This window comes from Amphiura filiformis, chromosome 4 (assembly GCF_039555335.1).
Source record: "Amphiura filiformis chromosome 4, Afil_fr2py, whole genome shotgun sequence".
Taxonomy (NCBI): Eukaryota; Metazoa; Echinodermata; class Ophiuroidea; order Amphilepidida; family Amphiuridae; genus Amphiura; species Amphiura filiformis.
Window position 1 is genome coordinate 8,513,659 of NC_092631.1, and position 21,984 is coordinate 8,535,642.

General features: G+C 35.5%; 1 protein-coding gene across 1 annotated transcript; it reads right to left on the reverse strand.

Annotated features, from left to right (window-relative positions):
* Positions 1-1,962: 1,962 nt before the first annotated feature.
* On the reverse strand, positions 1,963-21,398 carry LOC140150527 (fucolectin-1-like). Its single transcript, XM_072172558.1, has 6 exons — positions 21,324-21,398; positions 19,819-19,906; positions 13,801-13,849; positions 6,413-6,538; positions 5,571-5,660; positions 1,963-3,536 (listed from the first exon to the last, which is right to left on the reverse strand). The coding sequence occupies exons 2-6, from the start codon at positions 19,882-19,884 to the stop codon at positions 3,286-3,288; spliced, it is 582 nt and encodes a 193-aa protein (XP_072028659.1). The 5' UTR covers positions 19,885-19,906; positions 21,324-21,398; the 3' UTR covers positions 1,963-3,285.
* Positions 21,399-21,984: the final 586 nt, after the last annotated feature.

A 21,984-nucleotide genomic window follows, 5' to 3' on the forward strand; every position in this document is an offset into this window, starting at 1 on the left:
TCTTGCCAGACCAAATAAAGTGTTAAATGCGCATATGCATGTTACCCACGAATTCAAGCATTTTTCACCTGTTGTACGCCATAAAATTTCACTTTCTTTAATATCTTTCAATATTTTATGTGTGACTCATATACACTAGAAATCGGTGAAGACTTTGAACGTAAAATAGAATTTTATTACATATATCTATACAGAAATATTTTGGTTATTACAAATTTTAAGAAAGAACCAGGTGTACAGTTAAGATTGTGTCAATTCTTCGAACTCTTTCCAAAGTGGCTGTCATTTAACATTACTGTATTATTTCGAAAGATTAGAATAAATGCTTCATATAAATATAAAGTTAGATTTTGTATCTCGTCGCAGGATGAGGATCTCGGATGGATTCGTGGGTAACAGCGTCTGGAAAATAGCAATTCCTATTAAGTTTTTTTAATAAAAATAAAAAATACTTTTCCGTATGTCAATAATTCAGGCTGCAATGGCACTAAAATTAATTTTAATCAAAATACAGACTACATGGAATATTTAGAATGGATCATTATGGCATTTTGGGTATAAAAATTTTGAGAATAATAAAGTTGCCGAATTCAAATAGACAGAGCAAACAGTTTTATATTATTATTTTAGTAAAATCATTCCATATTTTCATGCAGCAATATTCTATTAACTCGTGTTTGACAGTTCCTATGAACTAAAACACTATCAATACCTTGTTAACTATAATTTAAGTAGGGATTCGTGGGTAACCAAAATGTTCGTGGGTAACACATATTTGAAGGTATGTATTGGTAAGCGGCAAAATAGAAAATATTACAGAAGGTTGGAAACCACCATGCGGTTATTCCTCCATTGTGTTTCAATGATTCCCGTTTCTCTAACCAATTGAAATTACAAAAAAAATGGTAATTTAGGATAATCAATCAAAACTTCATGATGCAGCTTCAGTATACCTTCAAGAGGACGCTATTAAACAGGACTGTTTTGGAACCTATTTCGCATGTTTTCAAAATGTTAAGATGCATAAGAAACATATAATTTACGAGTAAATCCTTGGATTCGTGGGTAACGCCGAATTCGTGGGTAAAGCTATAAGTACTATAGTACCGTTTGGGGTTTGCGTTTCTTAGGTGTATAAACTGTAAGTACTGTCAAAATTATAGCATACCCATGGCTTGAATATGTGCTGATTTAAACTTAAAATAAACAATCTCCTTATTTTTCAAGGTTAGCATCTATTTGGGATTCGTGGGTAACAAAAGTTTAAACCGTCGTAGATTCTTTTTAAAGCGGTGAACGTATTTTTACGATTTACAATTTTAAGCGCTTGTCAAACTAAATTCAGTGTCCAAAGTCATTAAATGTTAATTTAAGTTATGGCAATTATATTTGCTGGACTCGTGGGTAACAGTTGATACGTGGGTAACGTCAAATTTGATTTTATGGAATTTTATGGGTAAAACGTATTTGCATAAAATAATCACTTGGACCTCAGAATTATAGAACGAAACTTCGTTTCATGATATAGTCATTTATGGCATATTCACTTAACATTTTTCAGAACGATCATTTTATTTTTGATACGCGGGTAACAAAATTATTAGCCAAATTGACTTAATGGCCTCTAGAGTCCACAAACTTAGGTGGAATTCAATAGTTTTACATATGATGAGAGATCATGCAAACGTCTTTCTAACGGTAATAATTTCATTTTGATTGAAGGACATTCAATGACATATATGCTTTATCTTTGAATTCGTGGGTAACGCCAATTCATTTAAGCTATCATAACTTGTCCCCTGGTATGACTTGCTAGTAAAGGCCTATATGCACAAAGAGACCACATTGGACGTGACATGATATGCTCCATCAATAACGTGATTTCCTTTATTAATGACATTTTAAAGTGGAAAGTTAACATAGAGAGAATTTTGTCCGCTTTCGCTGGAATTGACCATATACTCACACTGTTATTCTTTGTCACTTAGTTAAAGAATAACACATTTCAGGAGGAGATGGTATTTCATGAAATCGTTGATTATCATGTATTCAAATTGTGCTGAACATAATTCTTTTTAGTGCTGAAATTATAATTATTTCCCGAATTACCTGACACGGCCCCTTTAACTATTTTGGTCACATGATTTAATATTGTTTTACACAATACTACCAATGAATAACTGGGTGTTTCTAAAACAACAAAAGAAATCTGTTTATTTTCCTTTAAAATTATAACATGTTTTGCTTCAAGCCATAATGTACGATTTCCGTTAAATTTTAATTTGGTTATTCTTTACCCAAAATGGGCTATTCCAGATGTATTCCGCACCCCCCCCATGGAAGACATTAAAAAAAATATAGAATTCCAGCTGGAATTGAGATGTGTCTAGAATTCCAGAGGGTATGGAAGACATTGAGATTAGGTGAAACTCCGGCTGCTAAAATAAACGAAAAAACAAGAGTGGGGATTGTGAAAGGCCATGATGTGCCCATGGAAGACATTCACATTTCTTAATATTCCGGCTGGAAAATGGTAAAAATGATCCAATTCCAGCAGAATCTTCACTTATGATCACCATCTCGATTAACCTATGAAAGACATTTACATAAATTCTGGCTGGAAACAAAAAATGTTCTAATTCCAGCTGGAACCCTATGGAAGACATTTACATTTACATGAATAGACATATTACCACAATTCCGGCAGTGTCTTCCATGGGGTTTTCCTGACATGTGAATTCCGGCTGTCAATTTAGCCCCGAATTCCGGCAGTGTCTTCCATAGGGGGGGGTGCGGAATACATCTGGAATAGCCCAATGCTCAAATAATCAGGAGGGGTTTCTGTCCATTATAATTCGAAATAACGAAGTCAAGTGACAGAAACTCCGCTGGCTATTTGGTCGTATAACGTGAGTTCTATAAACCTGTAATATTACAAGTTTATGACAAAATTGCTGCTTACAAACAACAACGAATTTGGCTGATTCCATTTGGTGTAAAGTTGGGACATTTTGTAAAAACAAAATAATACAGCATAAAATTAGGTTTGAAAAAAAATTAACCAATTTCATATTATATGATCGTATATTATGGCTTTAAGTATCAACAAAATTGGTTGGGCCATCATGCTTTTTGAAGATCTGATCGGGGATTTGACATACCAAAGATATTTAGATCCCCGGTTTAGATCTTAATAAAAAGTACTACAAAGAAATTATTAAATAATTTTGATCCGAAAGAACCACAAGAAAATGTTACATGCAATAATATAATTCCTCGATCTGATTAAGATTCTTTCTGGCAGCCTTTTCCCCGTGTCACCTTTACTTCACACAAGGTCAAAATACGAGCTTCTTCACTTTCATGCTGGATGGTGATGTACTTGCCAGCAATGGGAGATGCACAGGGATACGCTATAGCACTTGTTAAAGTGGCATCTTTGTCAGACACTGTATTACAGAGAGTGCCAACATCGCGTGTGCTGTGATTAGGCTCGTCTTCACTGATGTAAATCTTAGCACCAGCCAGTCGTTCCCCTGAAAAAAAGAAGAACTTAAGGTTAGCAATTATTTTAAATTGTTGCGATTTGGTAGTTTACAGCATCTTGCGAATGGTAGTGAACTCTAGCAAAATTACATTGATCATTTCATAGCGAGTGTGTAGAAGAATTCAAACTAGAAACCACAGTTGTGTTTGACCAGGCACGAATATCTATGCCCGTGACCATACCTAACCCCCCTTCCCCTATTCACAAACGAAAACTTGGTGAGCACCATGTGAAAGCCCTTGTTTAAAAGCTTTCATTTTATATACATGTAATGCTCATAACACCAGACTGGCTCACACTCTCTCTAATACCCTACCAAGCCTTCACTCTCTTTTATACCCCATCAGACCATCACTCTCTCTCTAAAAGACCACCATATTGGATCACACTCTCTCTAATACCCTATCAAAGCCTCACACTCTCTTATACTCCACCAGACCATCACTCTCTCTAAAACACCACCAGACTTAACCATACTCTAATACCCCACCAGCCCCTCACTCTCTCTTATACTCCATCAGACAATCACTCGCTCTAAAACACCACCAGGCTGACCCATACTCTCTCTAATACACCACCAAGCCTTCACTCTCTCTTATACTCCCCTATACACTCATTCTCTCCAAAACACCACCAGACTGGCCCACACTCTCTCTAATACCCTACCAAGCCTTCACACTCTCTTATATCCCATCAGACCACCAATCTCTCTAAAACACCACCAGACTCTCACTCTCTTATACTCTACCAGACACTCACTCGCTCTAAAACACCACCAGACTGGCCCACACTCTCTCTAATACCCTACCAAGCCTTCACTCTCTCTTATACCCCATCAGACCCTCACTCTCTCTAAAATACCACCAGACTGGACCAAACTCTCTCTAATACCCCACCCTTCAACCAACCACACCCCTTGTCCCATCATGACAACCTCCGCGTCCGACCAAAATCACCTTGTATACGAGGCTTCACCTACTGCCATGGTTAGAGATGGGCACTCATAGGTCTAGGTGATATGTCTATGTGCTATGCACGTTTACAAGTTGAATTCAATATTTTGCAGGTATTGGCGTTTTATTCTGTAGTTTTATTGCTGATATCAACAGAGAAATCACCGTTTTTGTAACATACTGCAGTTACTGTTCATTTTCCAATACATAATACACAGTACTCTCACCATTGACGCGTGACCTCTACAAAGAGTGTATGTTATAGGTATATGGGCATTGCCTAGTTAACGTCACTGTGTGAGAAATAACCGGCCAATATTTAAAGTACTCTCTGAAATTCTAGAAAATATAGTTTTGTAACATTTAGGTGTTTGGAAATATTCGCACTTTGGTGTTTTAGGAAGGATATGTAAACGACAGATAACACCTAAAACAAAATGAAGAAATTATTTCCAAACCGTGTTAAGTCTACAACCATTATGTTTCTCATTTTCAAGAATGCTGTATTAATATTAATCATCAGGATTGGACGTGAAAATTTCCCACTCAAAAATAGTAAGTCCAGTTGACTAGATTATAGTTTAATATTAATACTGTTTACTACCTGGATGAATAATAATCTTCACAGACGTATTCAAGAATGCTGGTTAACAATATGCAGAATATTGTCTCATTTCGGAAACAAAGGCCCACAAGTATTGTTACCTTGCGTGTGCTTTATAATCGTTCACCCAACTGAAACTATAATACCAGCTCATTGCAATATCGCACAGGTAAAACAGAAACATGTGTAGTGTGGATTTAACCAGAGAAGATCTGATTTAACATAGTTGGTTTTGGTTTAATAGCTTTTAATGGGGTTTAAGTTCTGCAAAGGTCGTGGTGAATTCTACTGCAGACAAAACTGCATCATGAGTGGCAATGATAAAATAACATTCCTGTTTAATTACGTGAATTATACTATTTAGCTTAATTTCGTTGTTGAAAGGGATTCAATCATGTTTCACCGTTGCTCACAAAGCAACTCGCGTCCGGTGAAACATGATTGAATCCCTAAATATTACACTTACTGCAGCAGTCTTTCCTGTTGAGGATAGACACAGAATGTATGCATGTGCTTGTAGGTAAGGTTAGCTCCCACCATGGATATGCTTCATTGGCTGAAGATGCACAAACAAATAAACAAAAAGTTTATTCTCAACTGTACACATCATTGTTCAAAAAATTATGAAATAAAAGGCAAATTCATGTAAATGGATTATATGGCGTTTAGAAACTGTATAGGGATGGAGATAATAATGTCTGAATTATAGCGACGCGTCAGGCGAAGACATAGGGGCGCCGCCCCTCGTGGCTTAGCGTAAGTGAACGTGCCCCCAATCGATTTGAAAATATCTGAAAAATCCCATAGGAAAATTGTCGAAAAACAGCTTAGTGCACCCAATCAGGCCCTGTGCCCCAAATGGCGATGCTCTCCAATAAAATGGCTCACGTTACGCCACTGCCCACTCCCCCATGAAGCCCGACGCGTCGGTACATCACTACCCGTCGCGTCGGTATATATTACGCTTTATGTCAAAATTTTCTAGTTGATGGCGTGAAAGAAGAAAAGAAGGAAGAAAGAAAGAAACAAAGGAAGGAAATAAAAGTGTAAAGGAAGGAAGAAAAGAAAAGAAAAGAAAAACATGAGAAAAAAAAGGGAAAATAGAAAAGAAAGGGAATGATGGAAGGAACGTAAGGACACTCGCAGAAAAAATTGTATAACGTACACCTTTTTTGTCTCTCATGGAGCAAGAAAGGTTCTCCATGGGTTCTTTATACGTTGACTATAAAAAAAGCCACAAAAATGTTAGATATAGATTTGACGATAGCAAAACCAAATTAAAGTTGCAAATCTTTTCAGTTAACTCACCTGTGTGTGTACAGCCAGCACTACCCCAAAGGCCATCAGCCTTGTCATCAATACCACGAGCAGGCTCACCCTCGTGGGTGGTACTGCTTTGCCTACAAGTAGCTCCAGTAAGATCAACTGCAGTATCTGTGGGATTTAAACAAAGTAATACATTACCTTGGGTCAATCTGTAAAACGGGGACCCTGACATATATTGGACAAATATACCGTATAAGTTCGATTGTAGCATTATGAAGAGATTTTAAGGGGTCCGCGTTTTGGGGGTATCCGTTTTACAGATTACCCTGGGTCAAACTGTAAAACGGGGACCCTGACCGGGACCCCAAAGTTTGGTATAAGTTCGTTTGTTGCATTATGAAGAGATTTTAAAGGATCCCCGTTTTGGGGGGCCCCGTTTTACAGATTACCCTGGGGCAATCTGTAAAATGGGGACCCAAAAACCGGTTTGTAGCATTATGAAGAGATTTTAAGGGGTCTCCGTTTTTGGGGTCCCTGTTTTACAGATTACCCTCGGTCAATCTGGAAAATGGGGACCCTAAAAACGGGGACCCCAAAATTTTGTTATATCTTCCGATCTGAAATATTAGTATATACGATACAGTGAATACATTTTTGAGATTTGGACACTCATCAGTTGTAAAATAGAGAGAAAAAATAGGGGTCCCGTTTTCGAGGTCCCCGTTCTACAGATTAACCTGGGTCAATCTGTAAAACGGGGACCCTAAAAACGGAGACCTCTAGAAATTTCTAGAAATTTGTCAGTAGCTTAATGGGGTGATTATAAGGGTCCCCGTTTTTTTTTTTTTGGGGGGGGGGGGGGTAGGGGTCCCCGTTTTACAGCTTATCCTGGGTCGATCTGTAAATAGGGGACCGTAAAAACGGGGACCCCCTCAAAGTTCGTTTTTAACATTATGAAGAGATTTTAAGGGGTCCCCGTTTTTGGGGTCCCCGTTTTACAGATTACCCTGTGTCAATCTGTAAAACGGAGACCCCAAAAACGGGGACTCCCTAGAAATTTGTCAGTAGTTTTGGGGGTCCACGTTTTACAGATTAACCTGGGTCAATCTATAAAACGGGGACCCCAAAAACGGAAACTCCCTAGAAAATTGTCATTAGCTGTATGGGGTGATTTTAAGGGGTCCCGTTGTGGGGTCCCCGTTTTATAGACTCCCTAACAAACGTCCATATTTAGTTAAAATCGCTTCACTTGAATTTCACTTTTACAACATTATTATCATACCATTTCTTGTGTGTAGCAGTGTGTATATATAAACTGCTCAAATAAGTATCATTACATTGAAAAAGTCGAAATGATTTTTTTAAAGTTGCACGATTTTTTGAAATTCGCGATATAGTACAACTTTTATGGCAAATTCATATTAAAAATCGATATTTTTGTATTTAATAGTCCTCGAAGTATAAATCTAATGATATGTACGTAAAGTGTATATACGAGGGGTATCAAAAGTTTTAGAAATCGCCCAGAAGTGAAAGAGCTATATCAATGAAATTTTGTCAGTGCAATCACTGGTCCTTATGTACATTATGGTCCAAAAATGGTCTCATAAGTATGTTTACTTTTTTTTTTACAGGAGCTAGATGTCACTACCTGCCTATGTAACCGCATAACCAGCAAAATGGAGAAAATTGAGGCATGTAGCATGATTAAGTTCCATTTTAAGAGGCATTATCTGTTATTTTGGAGAATTTTTTTAAAATGTTTGCCACGGTCAAAAAATGGATTTCCTTTAAACTTTCATATTTGATGCACCTTGACCTGAAACAAACACACATGAAATAAATTTGGGAAAAATATCCCCGTTGCCATGGTAACAGCCACATTTTCATTTTAGGCCTATTTTCACAATTTTTGCATTTTTCAGCAGTCAATTTATCAAGTTTTGAAGCCAGTGTTACTAATATACACAATATATATATAATTTTTTCTTTATAAGGTATGAATAGGTCAAACCTTAGATGCCGCAATGAAAGTATAAAAATAATCACCAGGTGTCAGGGTGGGTTATACCATTTATTTGAAATAGGGGTGTTTTTCAATTTTTTCAAAGTATGAAAATATACCAAATTTGTATAGCTCATAAACCATATGGTAGTGCTCCGATTTCAACATCGACCACAGCATGTTGAGATGATACATTGGTCTTATGAAAAAGTTACATTTGAGCTTGGGGAAAACACATCTGTATATACAGTGTTGCCAGACATTTTCCTATTTTTCGAAATTCAACACAAATCTCACCTTAAATTAAATGATGTGAAAATGAAACATCATCCTTTCAAGGAACATTTATTAGAAAGAGAGTTTTATTCATATCAAATTTGATCAGTTATAATGGTCAGTGTTGTTCTAAACCACATGGGTGTTGCCATAATTGGGGTTTTATTGTGATTTGTAGATATTTTCAACTTTTTACAAGTCATAAAAATACCAAAATGCATTTCTATAATAAAGAAAGAAACATCGACCTCGTCATGCTGAGATGATACATTGTCCTTATGAAAAGTTATTTTGATCGGGGGGGTAAAGCATCAGTTTATACAGTGTTGCCAGACATTTTCCTACTTTTTTAGAAATTAAACACAAATCTCGCCCTAAGTTAAAAGATATGAAAATGAAACTTCACCTTCATACGGAACATCTTTTTAGAAAGAAAGTTAATTTCATATTCAATTTGATCATCTGGGATGGTCAGTGTTATTCTAAGACATATGGGTGTTGCCATAGCTGGCGTTTAATATGACAATTTAGATATTTCCAGCTTTTTACAAGTCTTAAAAATAGTACACATCCTTAAAATTATTGTGGAATTTAAATTTTAAATTTGAGTTCGGAAAATATTTCCTTCTATACAGTATTGCCACATATGTTCAAAATTCAACGTATGTTGAGCTTTTTTTCCAGCTTTTTTTTTAGCTTTTCCAGCTATTTTTCAGTCTTAAAAATGCCAAAATACAATGGCATGCATTCCTAAAATAAAGATGTGAAAATGAATCATCGACCTCATCATGTTGAGATGATACATCGGTCTTATGAAAAATTTACATTTGCGCTTGGGGAAAAACATCTGTTTATACAGTGTTGCCAGATATTTTCCTATTTTTTCGAAATTCAGCACTAGTTCACCTTAGGTTGAAAATGAAAGTTTATAGAAAGAAATGTACTTTCATATTAAATTTGATCAGTTGTATAAATGGTCAGTGTTGTTCCAAACCACATGGGTGTTGCCATAATTAGGGTTAAATAGCGAGGTGTGGTTATTTTGAACTTTTACAAGTTTTAAAAATACCAAAATACCATGGTATGCATTCCTTAAAAATATGTAAAAGTGAAACATCAACTTCACCATGTTGAAATGATACATATTTGGTCTTATGAAAAATTTACACTTAAGCTTGAGGAAAACATATGTTTATACAGTGTTGCCAGATATTTTCCTATTTTTTCGAAATTTAACACAAGTCTCACCTTAAGTTAAATGATATTAAATTTGATCAGTTGTGTGTCAGTGTTGTTCCAAACCACATGGGTGTTGCCATAATTAGGGTGAGATGTGAGTCATAAGGTTTCAAATAGCGACGTTTTCGCATATTTTTTGTGGACCTGAGAGCACATCAGACATATATTGAAATTTGCGATATAATACAAATTTTATGGCAAATGATTAAAAATTGATATTTTTGAAATTTAACAGATCTCAAAAGTAAATTGTATAAATCTAGTGAAATGTACTTAAAGTGTATGTAGCTGGAATGAAAAGCCGTCCATATGAAAATTTGACCTTTCGTATTGAAGATATAGATTTTTCACCAAAACACCTAAAAATGTAGGTCTTTTGGGAAAAAATCTATATCTTCACTATGAAGGTCAAATTTTTCAATAAACATTAATTAATTGATTAGTGGTCGGCTTTTCATCCCGGCTACATACACTTTAAATACACATCATTAGATTGATTAAGTTAACTTTGAGGACTGTAATATGTCAACAAAAAAAAAAAAAAATATACATAATTTACCCTAAAATTTTTATTGTATCGCGAATTTAAACAAAAATCACAATTATTTTATATCAGAAGGACATTCCTCGTATTTAAAATGCAATTTGGTATGTCTGATGTGCTCTCAGGTCCGACAAAAATACTGTGCAAAGGTGGGTGACCAACCCCTTAAAATACAACACAGAAAACATCAAACATGTATACTTTAAAATATACATGAAAGCCATAATTTTTTTTACCAATATACACATACTAGCTAGGCTAAAATAAATAAAAATAACATAAGATTGTTACATTGCAAAAAGATGCATATAAGAGTATAAGATAATGTTTAAATTACGCCTACCCCATATTATTAAAGCATACATCCCAACTATACTTGCAAAAAAGATATGGGGAAGAAATGGGCAAAAAACTATATAGATCCAGCAAATGTTTCGAAAGATATGAGAATAGTCAAAAACAATAATGCACAGAACCGTTTCACAGCCAGACAAATTAATGTCCAGTTACTTTTCCCGAGAGGAGCTCGCAGGAGAGTCGAAAGTATGACATTTAAAGTCATGCTGAAGAAGAAATGACCATTGAAATGTTGCATGATATTGTTGCTAATTCTCTATCATTCAAGCATCCCCTGCTCATTGATGACATGAATTTGTATGAGCTTGTAAAAGGAAGCAGCTAACTAAAATTAAGCTTTCAAGACTGAAGGAGATTTATATGAACACTTTTGCAGATACTTGCAGGGTTAAAGCAAAATAAAAAATCACCAAATGTTGATAAGAGTTGTCTGAGGAAATATCCGTTTCAAGTAGAAAAAGATGACATGACCCCGGAGGGGGTTCTCCCTGGTTAAACGTATACGGGGATGTGCCACGGTTTTGGGGGGACCTTAGCAATTTTGGTATGTCGATTGGTGGGTTTGCAGTGGAGACAATACGCCAAATTGGGTGCATTAAGGCAAAAGTGCCCATAAAAGCGCCAAATTAGGACAAATTTGTGTGCTTTTTGGGTGTTTTTTGTGAAAAAGTGGAATACTATAGCTATAACTTTCACTATTAACTCCATTTATAGTGGCATCATCCATGTGGTTTATTCATGGCAACGATTTAAACAATATAAATCCTAAAGTGAGACATACGTTGAATTTTGAATATATGTGATAATAACTGGCAATACTTTTTTTTGTATTTCATGCCCGAAATCGGGCTTTTATTTTAACATTTTATGCGTTGCAAATAAAAACAGTACAATAATGATACAAGTACAAAGAAAAAAAAATATATGCAATAAGAATATACAATACAGACAAATTCCAGTGGTAATATAATACAATACAATATTCAAAATTCACCACCGAGGCCGAGACAAGCATATAAATATATAAATAGTAAATACTGTATAGAAGGAAATATTTTCCGAACTCAAATTTAAAATTTAAATTCACATACTAAGTGTTCTTAGGGTAATTTTAACCTTAATATTGCGTTCATTCCACCGTTATAATTTTAAGGATGTGTACTATTTTTAAGACTTGTAAAAAGCTGGAAATATCTAAATTGTCATATTAAACGCCAGCTATGGCAACACCCATATGGCTTAGAATAACACTGACCATCCCAGATGATCAAATTGAATATGAAATTAACTTTCTTCCTATAAAAAGATATGTTCCGTATGAAGGTGAAGTTTCACTTTCATATCTTTCAACTTAGGGCGAGACTTGTGTTGAATTTGAAATAGGAAAATATCTGGCAACACTGTATAAACTGATGTTTTACCCCCCAGATCAAAATAACTTTTTCATAAGGCCAATGTATCATCTCAACATGATAAGGTTGATGTTTCTTTCTTTATTATAGAAATGCATTTTGGTATTTTTATGACTTGTAAAAAGTTGAAAATATCCACACCTCACAATTAAACCCCAATTATGGCAACACCCATGTGGTTTATCTGGCAACACTGTATAAACTGATGTCTTACCCCGCCCCCCCCCCACATCAAAATAACTTTTTCATAAGGCCTATCATCTCAACATGACGAGGTCCATGTTTCTTTCTTTATTATAGAAATGCATTTTGGTATTTTTATGAAAAAGTTGAAAATATCCACAAATCACAATAAAACCCCAATTATGGCAACACCCATGTGGTTTAAAACAACACTGACCATTATAACTGATCAAATTTGATATGAATAAAAACTCTCTTTCTAATAAATGTTCCTTGAAAGGATGATGTTTCATTTTCACATCATTTAACTTAAGGTGAGATTTGTGTAGAATTTCGAAAAATAGGAAAATGTCTGGCAACACTGTATATACAGATGTGTTTTCCCAAGCTCAAATGTAACTTTTCATAAGACCAATGTATCATCTCAACATGCTGTGGTCGATGTTGAAATTGGAACACTACCATATGGTTTATGAGCTATACAAAGTTGGTATATTTTCATACTTTGAAAAAATTGAAAAACACCCCTATTTCAAATAAATGGTATAACCCACCATGACACCTGGTGATTATTTGTATACTTTCATTGCGGCATCTAAGGTTTGACCTATTCATACCTTATAAAGAAAAAAATATATATATATTGTGTATATTAGTAACACTGGCTTCAAAACTTGACAATTTGACTGCTGAAAAATGCAAAAATTGTGAAAATAGGCCTAAAATTGAAATTTGCCTGTTACCATGGCAACAGGGATATTTTTCCCAAATTTATCCCGTGTGTGTTAGTTTGAGGTCAAGGTGCATCAAATATGAAAGTATAAAGAAAATCTATTTTTGACCGTGGCAACTCTATTCTCAAAAATAACAGAGTTACAGTGCCCAGAAAATCTGTGATGAAATAAAAATTCCTTTTCCAAAAACCGACAGTGACATATCACAATCACCACCGAAGATAACTTTCATTTCATCATCAATTTTCTAGGCACTGCAACCCTTCAAAAGCAGGATCTTAATAATGCTGCTTGCCTCAATTTTCTCAATCTTGCAGTTTATGCGTAGTAACTGGGGCAGTGGGTTATTGGCATCTAGTGCCACCTGTAAAAAAAGTAAACATACATACTTATGAGACCATTTTGGACCATAATGTACATAAGGACCAGTGATTGCACTGACAAAATTTCATTGATATAGCTCTTTCACTTCTGGACGATTTCTAAAACTTTTTGATACCCCCTCGTAGTTAGTTCTAGGGGTTTACTTTACTTTTTCCAGGGTTATAGCTGATGTCCATGATTTTGAACTTGTAAGATATATAATAATTTAGATTAATTTTGCTTTATGTTTTATTATTGTTTCTTGCAGATAGATCAAACAAAATAAAAAGTTCCCAGCTTCGTGAAACAAAACTTACACAAATTCAAATCGATGATCTTTTCTAACTTTGCCTCCATTCCGGCAAACTATAGAAAGACACACAAAAATGAAAACGAATGTTCAAAAAGAAAAAAATCATTTGCAAGCATATAAGTTAAACATGTTTTATACAGAAATGAGATTAAAAACACTATCTCATCTCATCTACATTATACTAGAAGTTAAACATTACTGGGAATAGAATTACACAATAGGAGAGCAGTATTCAATTTGGGTAAAATCCACCAAATTCAAAAGACTTTACCCACTTCGTGCAGCGCCATCCTATTGTGTCCGCCATACCTCTAAGGGCCGGTTTCTCGAATAATGGCTAGAGGTCAGGCTTCATAAGCCATCAAGCTTAAGCCCATTTAGTCCTATATACCAGTACTTGTAATTTCACATCTTACATCACCTAGATAAATGAATCAATAAAATGGATCAACATAGGTAGGGTTAGCCTGCTGGCTTAGGAAGCCTGACCACTAGCCAAGCTTCGAGAAATCGGACCTAAAAGTAGGAATTATCGTAGGGAATAGTAAATCATGTTACTTCGAATATTATACATCCACCATAAAGTCTGTAGCGGTTCTCATGTGTTTGAGTGTGGCCAACAACGCACTCAAACGGATATTGCTTCAGTCCCCGGGCTTCAGTCGCTTAGGGAACAAACCAAAAGATCGATGACGTCCTATAAACGTAACTAGTTTCGTTTCTCAGCCGACACCCTCCCTCCCTGCCAGAAACGTAATAATGAAATGTTGAAATTTTTGATATAATAATAATAATGACACATTCTTCAGACCGATGTTCATACTGCAGTTACTGTCCGTTTTCCTATACACAATACACAGTGCTCTCACCATTGACGCGCGACCTTTACAAATAGTGTATGTTAGAAGTATATTGCATTTGCCTAGTTAACATCACTGTGTGAAAAATAACCGGCCAATATTTAAACTATTCTCCAAACTTCTAGCAAATATATTTCTCTAACATGACCTAAAATTACAGCTAGGTTAGATGTTCAGAAATAGTCGCACTTTCGTAGAATATGAGTGAGGGCAAAGCATAGCTAGCTCATAGCTAGCCAACTCCCCGTGTTAATTGAATGGAGATTTGACCGAAAATATTGAGCTATATTGGTAACGGACCGCTCCGTTCTGAAGGATGCCACAAAAAAACGGTACAAGCTACATTTAAACTATTCTCTGAAATTCTAGAAAATATAGTTTTGTAACATGTCCTAAATTTTTAGCTAATTTAGGTGTTTGGAGAGGGTCGCACTTTTATGTTTTAGGAAGGATATGTAAACGACAGATAACACCAAAAATATTAAGAAATTATTTCCAAACCGTGTTAAGTCAACAATCATTATGTTGCTCATTTTCAAGAATGCTGGTTAACAAAAAGCAGGCCATGAACAAAGGTCCACATACCATTGTTTCCTTGCGTTTCCTTTATAATCGGTTACCCAACTGAAGCTATAATACCAGCTTTATTGCGATATCGCACATGTCAAACAGACACATGTGCACAACCAGAGAAGATCCGATTTAATCGTTGAGCTGTTTCAATGAGTGTTATCTTGGTTTAATAGCTTTTAATGGGGTTTAAGTCCTGCAAAGGTCGAGATGAATTCTACTGTAGACATGACTGCATCATGTTTTGTACAAACGTAATCGAGTATTTTTACCCCCTCCCCCCTAAACGAAACTAGTTTCGTTTATAGGACGTCATCGATCTTTTGGTTTGTTCCCTTACACATGACTTTTTTGATCGCCTATCGATAAATACAGTCACATGCGACGCACTGCAAGGTTTATTCATCGAGATGGTTTATTGTTCGTCTAAAAACCCATGGCATCTCTGCATGACTCCTCAACAAAAAATGCGAGTTTTGCGCATGGTTGGTAGGAATGACAAGTGCGCGAAAATTTAAGCCAAAAAATTAGGTTAATTTGGTGAGAAACTCACAGTTGTCAACATGGGGGAACCCCCTATCACAATATTGCGGAGATTTCCCTCACCGTCCAGGGATCTACGCCTATGCTTGCCAATTCGTCTCAAATCAGTGATTATGATAAACTACTTCCATCCTTTTTGATCCAATGTCATTGAAGACCCAGTATAAGCGTGACGTTGCGTACTACAGCAATTCTTTTCTTTTTAGTAACAACCAGGGCTGTGTAGATTCAGAATCAGCCGAGAGCCAAAATGGCACCCTTGAGCAAATTATAACAGAAATTTTTCTTTGGCTCCTAAAACAGAATTGTATATGGGTCAAATTTTCAAAATGCTCTATTAATTTGCACTGAAAATGATCTCAAATTATCCGGTTTGACAAAATGAAACACAATATATATAGTTTGTCATATCTACGGTGTCTAGATTTTATGGTATGACCTCTGGACTGATTAGGTTATATATATTGTGTAGGATATAGGGCTGTTGAACCATGATTCTAGAATAAGATGACTTCTCGGATATAGCAAACTATATTATTTTCTTTGTCCTATTGCACTTTTTTGACTCACCCTGTAATATGACTTTTAAGTCATATTACAGGGTGAGTCAAAAAAGTATTCAACTGGACATTTGTCGAAGAATATTTGAATTAGCCCAGATAATGACGTTGGGTCACTAGGATTCCTTTGTATACCAACGAGAATGATCAGATCAGAAGAGATACATACAAACTACCAAGAACCAATGAACGTTTTGTACTTCAAAAAATGAGACCTTTTCGGATAACTTCCCGATAGTCACCGGGTAGACACCGGCAAATTTTACATGTAAATTAGATAGGTAGCGGGTGACTACCCGATAAATTTTTGGGAGACCATAGTAGATACCTTTCAGGTAATAGGTACCGGACGACTACCCGATGACTGTTTTGGGAAACTAGCGGGTAAGTGGTAACCACACGATGACTTTTTGGGGGAACTAGCGGATAACCACCCGATAACTTTTCGGGGACCTAGCGGATAACTTTTGGTGACGATAGACCTGGTGACCTCTTTTGAGACTTCCTGTTGACCTTTTTGGGAATGCAGAAATACAAATTCATGAGTATGCACAAATTTATTAGGCAATTTAGCTTATTATTTGAATTGTAGTTTTTGGAGAAATGCAACTCTGCAGTCATGGCTATTGCTGTAAGAAACTTGAAAGTGTACAATGTAATTGTAGTTATTGTACAAAAATATTCTTCTGATTTAATTTGGTTCACACCTTTATAAGGTGCATACCTTTCAATTAATTTACAACCAAATTTGTATGATATCAGCATATATTCATGTATTACAGTACCTAAACATGCTAAATGTGATCACATCAGTGACACAGCCTATAATTTTTATATCAAATATTATAATTTATTTACAACAAATAGCTTAACATAAAGCTTATCAGTTAGTTGACACATTAGCTGATGATTAGTAAATTTAATTGGCATTATTTACTGTCAAAATCATGTATGATTTACTAGAAAAGATATAAACTAAAACATTCGAATGTGTCATATATTAGGTACATAGTGTGTAAAGACTGCATCAATACAAATCATTTCATACACATTTTCCTACCTGCATTGTCATATGAAATCAAGCATTCAATGCTTTATAATTCCTACAGCATCCATACATTTTGGACCACAAATAACGAATATTCTGCACAAATATATTCCAACTGCCAACAACTAGCTACTCCGTTTTGAATTCATTCAGTGACCTTTGACCATATATCCAACCACAATGCATTCTTAAGATGCTTAATGCTATTTTCAAGGTCAAATTAAAAGCGGATAACCACCGGGTAATTCCTGCAAAGAATCTAAGTTTCTGGGAACCTTCTGGGTAACTCATTTGAAATATTTGAGTTTTTGGGAGACTTCCGGATGTCTACCCGAAAACTTTTGGATAACTTAATCAGGTATCCGCAAGGTATCCGCTAGCGGGCACTTTTGGATAACTCTGGAAAAGGTACCCGAAAGGTTTCTGATAACCACCGAATGGTCATCGGATGGTCACCGGGTAACTTTTCCTTTTACTACGGTTGTTTGATGTGATCATTTATTAAATTTTCTAACAAAACATATAAAGTTCAATTCTATCTAGACCCGGACAATACCAACAGCTACAGGGTGTATCAAAATGATTGGTACCGACGACTTTTCATTTTTTGCCGAATTATTTTACTATTTTATGTACCAGTTTGGGGTTAATTGTTTAAATATTTGTAATTATAATAGTTTTATCTTCTCTAAGAATTTTAGATCATCAAGATAGCACATTCTTGTCAGAAGTTACGTGATTCTAAATGAAAGTAGGTGTTTTCACACTTTTCATCGCAACGCTGGATCAGTAGCGCACCATTTTCAAAGCTCTATTTTGCTACAGATACCTTGTGTGAATGATATGTTGAAAATCTTGGAAATGCTTAGTTTTTCCCTTACCTATTTCTTCATTCATAATATTATATAAATGTTCTAATCATTGGTTGAGAGTAATATTATTGACTTGAATAATTTAGGTGGGGTAAAAGAAGTTTGTGTATCAACGGCTTCCAGGGCGGTAATTTAAATTGTAGTATTGAGGTTACTATTAAAGTAGATGGTGTGGCAGAATGGCTATAGACTGTAGACAGTGTAGGTTAGGTTAGACCTGGTAAAAGTTATTGGAATGGCTCCACAGTATTCCACACTTCAGCATGCTTTCATAGTAAAGAATCAATGGTTGACACGAAGCTATGGAGGAGTGCAGAGAAGATTTAGAAGACAGTTTCCAAGAGCAAGGAGTATCCCATGCAAACTTGCTATAATTTGCAATGTTTCAAAGTTTGATATGGGCAGTTACAGAATGGATCCATCCCAGGTGTTAAGTTCATTCAAGATAGAGCTTCACCTCACACTGCCAGATTCGTAAGGCAGGGACTTCAGGAACTGTCTTTCTAAAAGCATGTGTAAAGCAATTTTATGTTATGTAGACTAAGATATTGAAGAGCATGAATGCAATAAATAGTTCAAGCAGTGAACCTATTCATTTTGTGTTGTGTAAGTAAAACCATGATTACGTCGATCTTCGTTTAAATGACAATAGCTCCCAGATGCATCAACCTACCATCTTCATATTATTAGATCGATAAGTTAACATATGATCCTTTCTATTTATTGTAAAAAAACTATATTAATTAGCAATTTTATATTTTTGATATATTTTTGAAATTGTCACATAGCCCGGTACCAATCATTTTGATACACCCTGTATCACACTAACATTTACACATATGTTTTCAGCTGTTTTAACATAGATTTTCGTATCCTTTTCATCTTTTTCTGCATTTTTGTGGTAATTTGTATTCTATAAACTGTATATTTGTGCGGAAATTGAGGGCGCTATTTACATTAATTTCTAATTTCATTTAGCCAAATATAAGTTATTCCTTACATATCATTAATAAAAAGGTTTTTGAAAATACCCTTGTCATGTTACTCCTTTTCTGATATTTTAATACCTTTATACCAGTGTTTACCCCTTGTACAGTTGTCAACCAGATTTAAGCGCCATCTGTGTTTCAAACACACAACAATTTACCATAATTATACAAACTGATTAAAAAATAAGTAAACTTTTGTTTGATGGGTTGTAGCTACAGATCTGTCATGGGGAAGAGCAGATTGTAAACGTTTAGAATTTTAGTAGCTATCATTCGCGGTATAACATTGGAAATGTCCTATTGTAGGACAGGATCCCGTTTAAAATAATGGCGGAAAAATGTCACCAGACAAAGGCGTAAATTGTCCAACATCCTTTCCCGCTCCAGTAATGCAATGTTGATTTGGACAACATAGACATCGTCATTTCTACATATAATCTGACAGCAGTGACAGATAGGAAGGGGTGGTGAAGGGGCAAGTGTAGGCCTAAGCTGAGTGTGCATTTTCAGGTATTGTTATACAAAGATCAAGATATGCTAATGTATAAAGATTTCCGCCAGGATTGTACTTTGTACTTACTTTATTTCGCCGCTTAGCGGTAATTCCACATACACACACCAACAAAATTATCAAAAACAACCGCATGCTGGTAGTATGGATTACCTTTCTGAAATAAACAAAATTAAAATAAGAATAGTTAAGATTTAGAAAAAAAACTCCCCCCCCCCCTCCGAAGTCAAATGGTGCGTATCTAAGAAGCATTAGGAGAAAGAAAGATTTTGGAGCTTCACAATATATCAAGTACGCTCCTGATATAATTTAGCGTTCTACAGAATCACGCTAAACCTGCGCTTTCTGCGGCAGATTTGATATAGTTGCTTTAACCACTGTCGTGCATCTACCGTCTCATATAACACAGGTGACATCATTATTTTAAGTAGAGGCAAAGCCGAGATGTTTTACGCCAAAAATAATATCACACATATCGAATTGCATTATGATCTTCTGATATCAAATAATTTTAATAATGAAGAAGGAGGCGGCCTATATGCTTCACCCTGGCAGGGCTTAAGACAATGCTTCACCCTGGCAGGGCGTTAGACAATGCGAAACACAAATTAATATATGCGAGGATCGGAAATAAACGATGCAATTCATATAGGCCGCCTACTTCTTCATTATTAAAATATAATTGGCCGCTGAGACACTATGAGAGAGTTATCATGTGGACTTAAGTTGAGATTGCCCGAGTACCGACTGTGAACTCAGGTAGTACAGTGGTAAAGCTCTGGACCGGTAATCCAGCGACCGGGGTTCAATCCCCGCTGAGTCCTAATTTTTTCTCTCTTAATATTTTCATATGCCAGTTTGCTCGAGCCCCAATCACGCCATCAAATAATTTTGTATTTTTTTGAAACTTGCGACATAATACAAATTTTATGGCAAATTATAAAATTAAAATTTGACATTTTTTTAAGTTTTAATATTTAACAGTCCTCGAAGAAAACTTTATAAATCTAATGATATGTAGCTGGGATGAAAAGCCATAGCTCAATTGTAAAATTTGACCTTTCATATTGAAGATACACATTTTGGGGAAAAAATCTATATCTTCAATACGAAAAGTCAAATTTTTCAATTGATCGTCGGCTTTTCATCCCAGCTACATACACTTTAAGTACATATCATTTTTTTTTCAAGTTCAATTTTATTAAATAAATTCAGGCCTTTGGCAAATAGTATTACAAAATATATTGCATTTTAAAGAATCACAAATACACAAACAACACCACAAATTATTTTTAAAATATAACATGTATAGTGAGAAAAACCATTAGATTTATAAAGTTCACTTCGTGTACTGTTAAATATCAAAAATATCAATTTTTAATCATTTGCCATAAAATGTGTATTTATCGCGAATTTCAAAAAATCAAAATTATTTAATATCAGAAGGACATTCTTCGTATTCAGAATGTAATTTGATATATTTTATGTGCTCTCATGTCCCACAAACAATACTGTCCGATCGTTGCTACCAGAGCCGTTAATATTACTTATAAATTAATGCAATAGGCACTCACCGATAAACGAAGTATAAAGAGGCGATTCGGGTTTTTCGTCCAAAACCAATATATTCTAACTTATGCTGGTTATGTCGGTAGTTTCTAGTGACTGATATTACTGATATTCAGTGGTATTTATGCAGAAATGAACCCGACAATAAATTATGAACAGATTTTCGACAACACTTCATCTGTGACCAATAAGATGAATCCTTCTTTCCTAGCCAAAATTGTACAAGGAACGAATCATCACATTGGTCAAGTCTCAAACTTTTACTGGGTGTGGCATAGCCGAATGGTGAGACTTTTGTGTATCGCGCAAACGCGAACGTCAATTTGACGCACACGTAAAGTGGCATGTCCTGATTATATCATGTATGATTAAATAGATATCCACGAAAATGCTTATTTCCAAATGTCTATTGATTTGGATATTAAATTTGCGCCAGGGCCGTGACACTCGTGTTCAATCCCAAAAAGTGAAGTCATTTCACGGCCGGCAGTTTGATGGACAGTTGCTAGGCATTTTCAGTACGCTTAGCCTAAAATTTACGCGGTAGTGCTTCAATTTGCCAGCGAAATGTTACGTGTAATCCGATTATCACCATGTCAACTGGATCACGCTTTTGAGTTCTGCACCACGATTAAAATGATCGCGACACAAAGTCTATGGCATGTA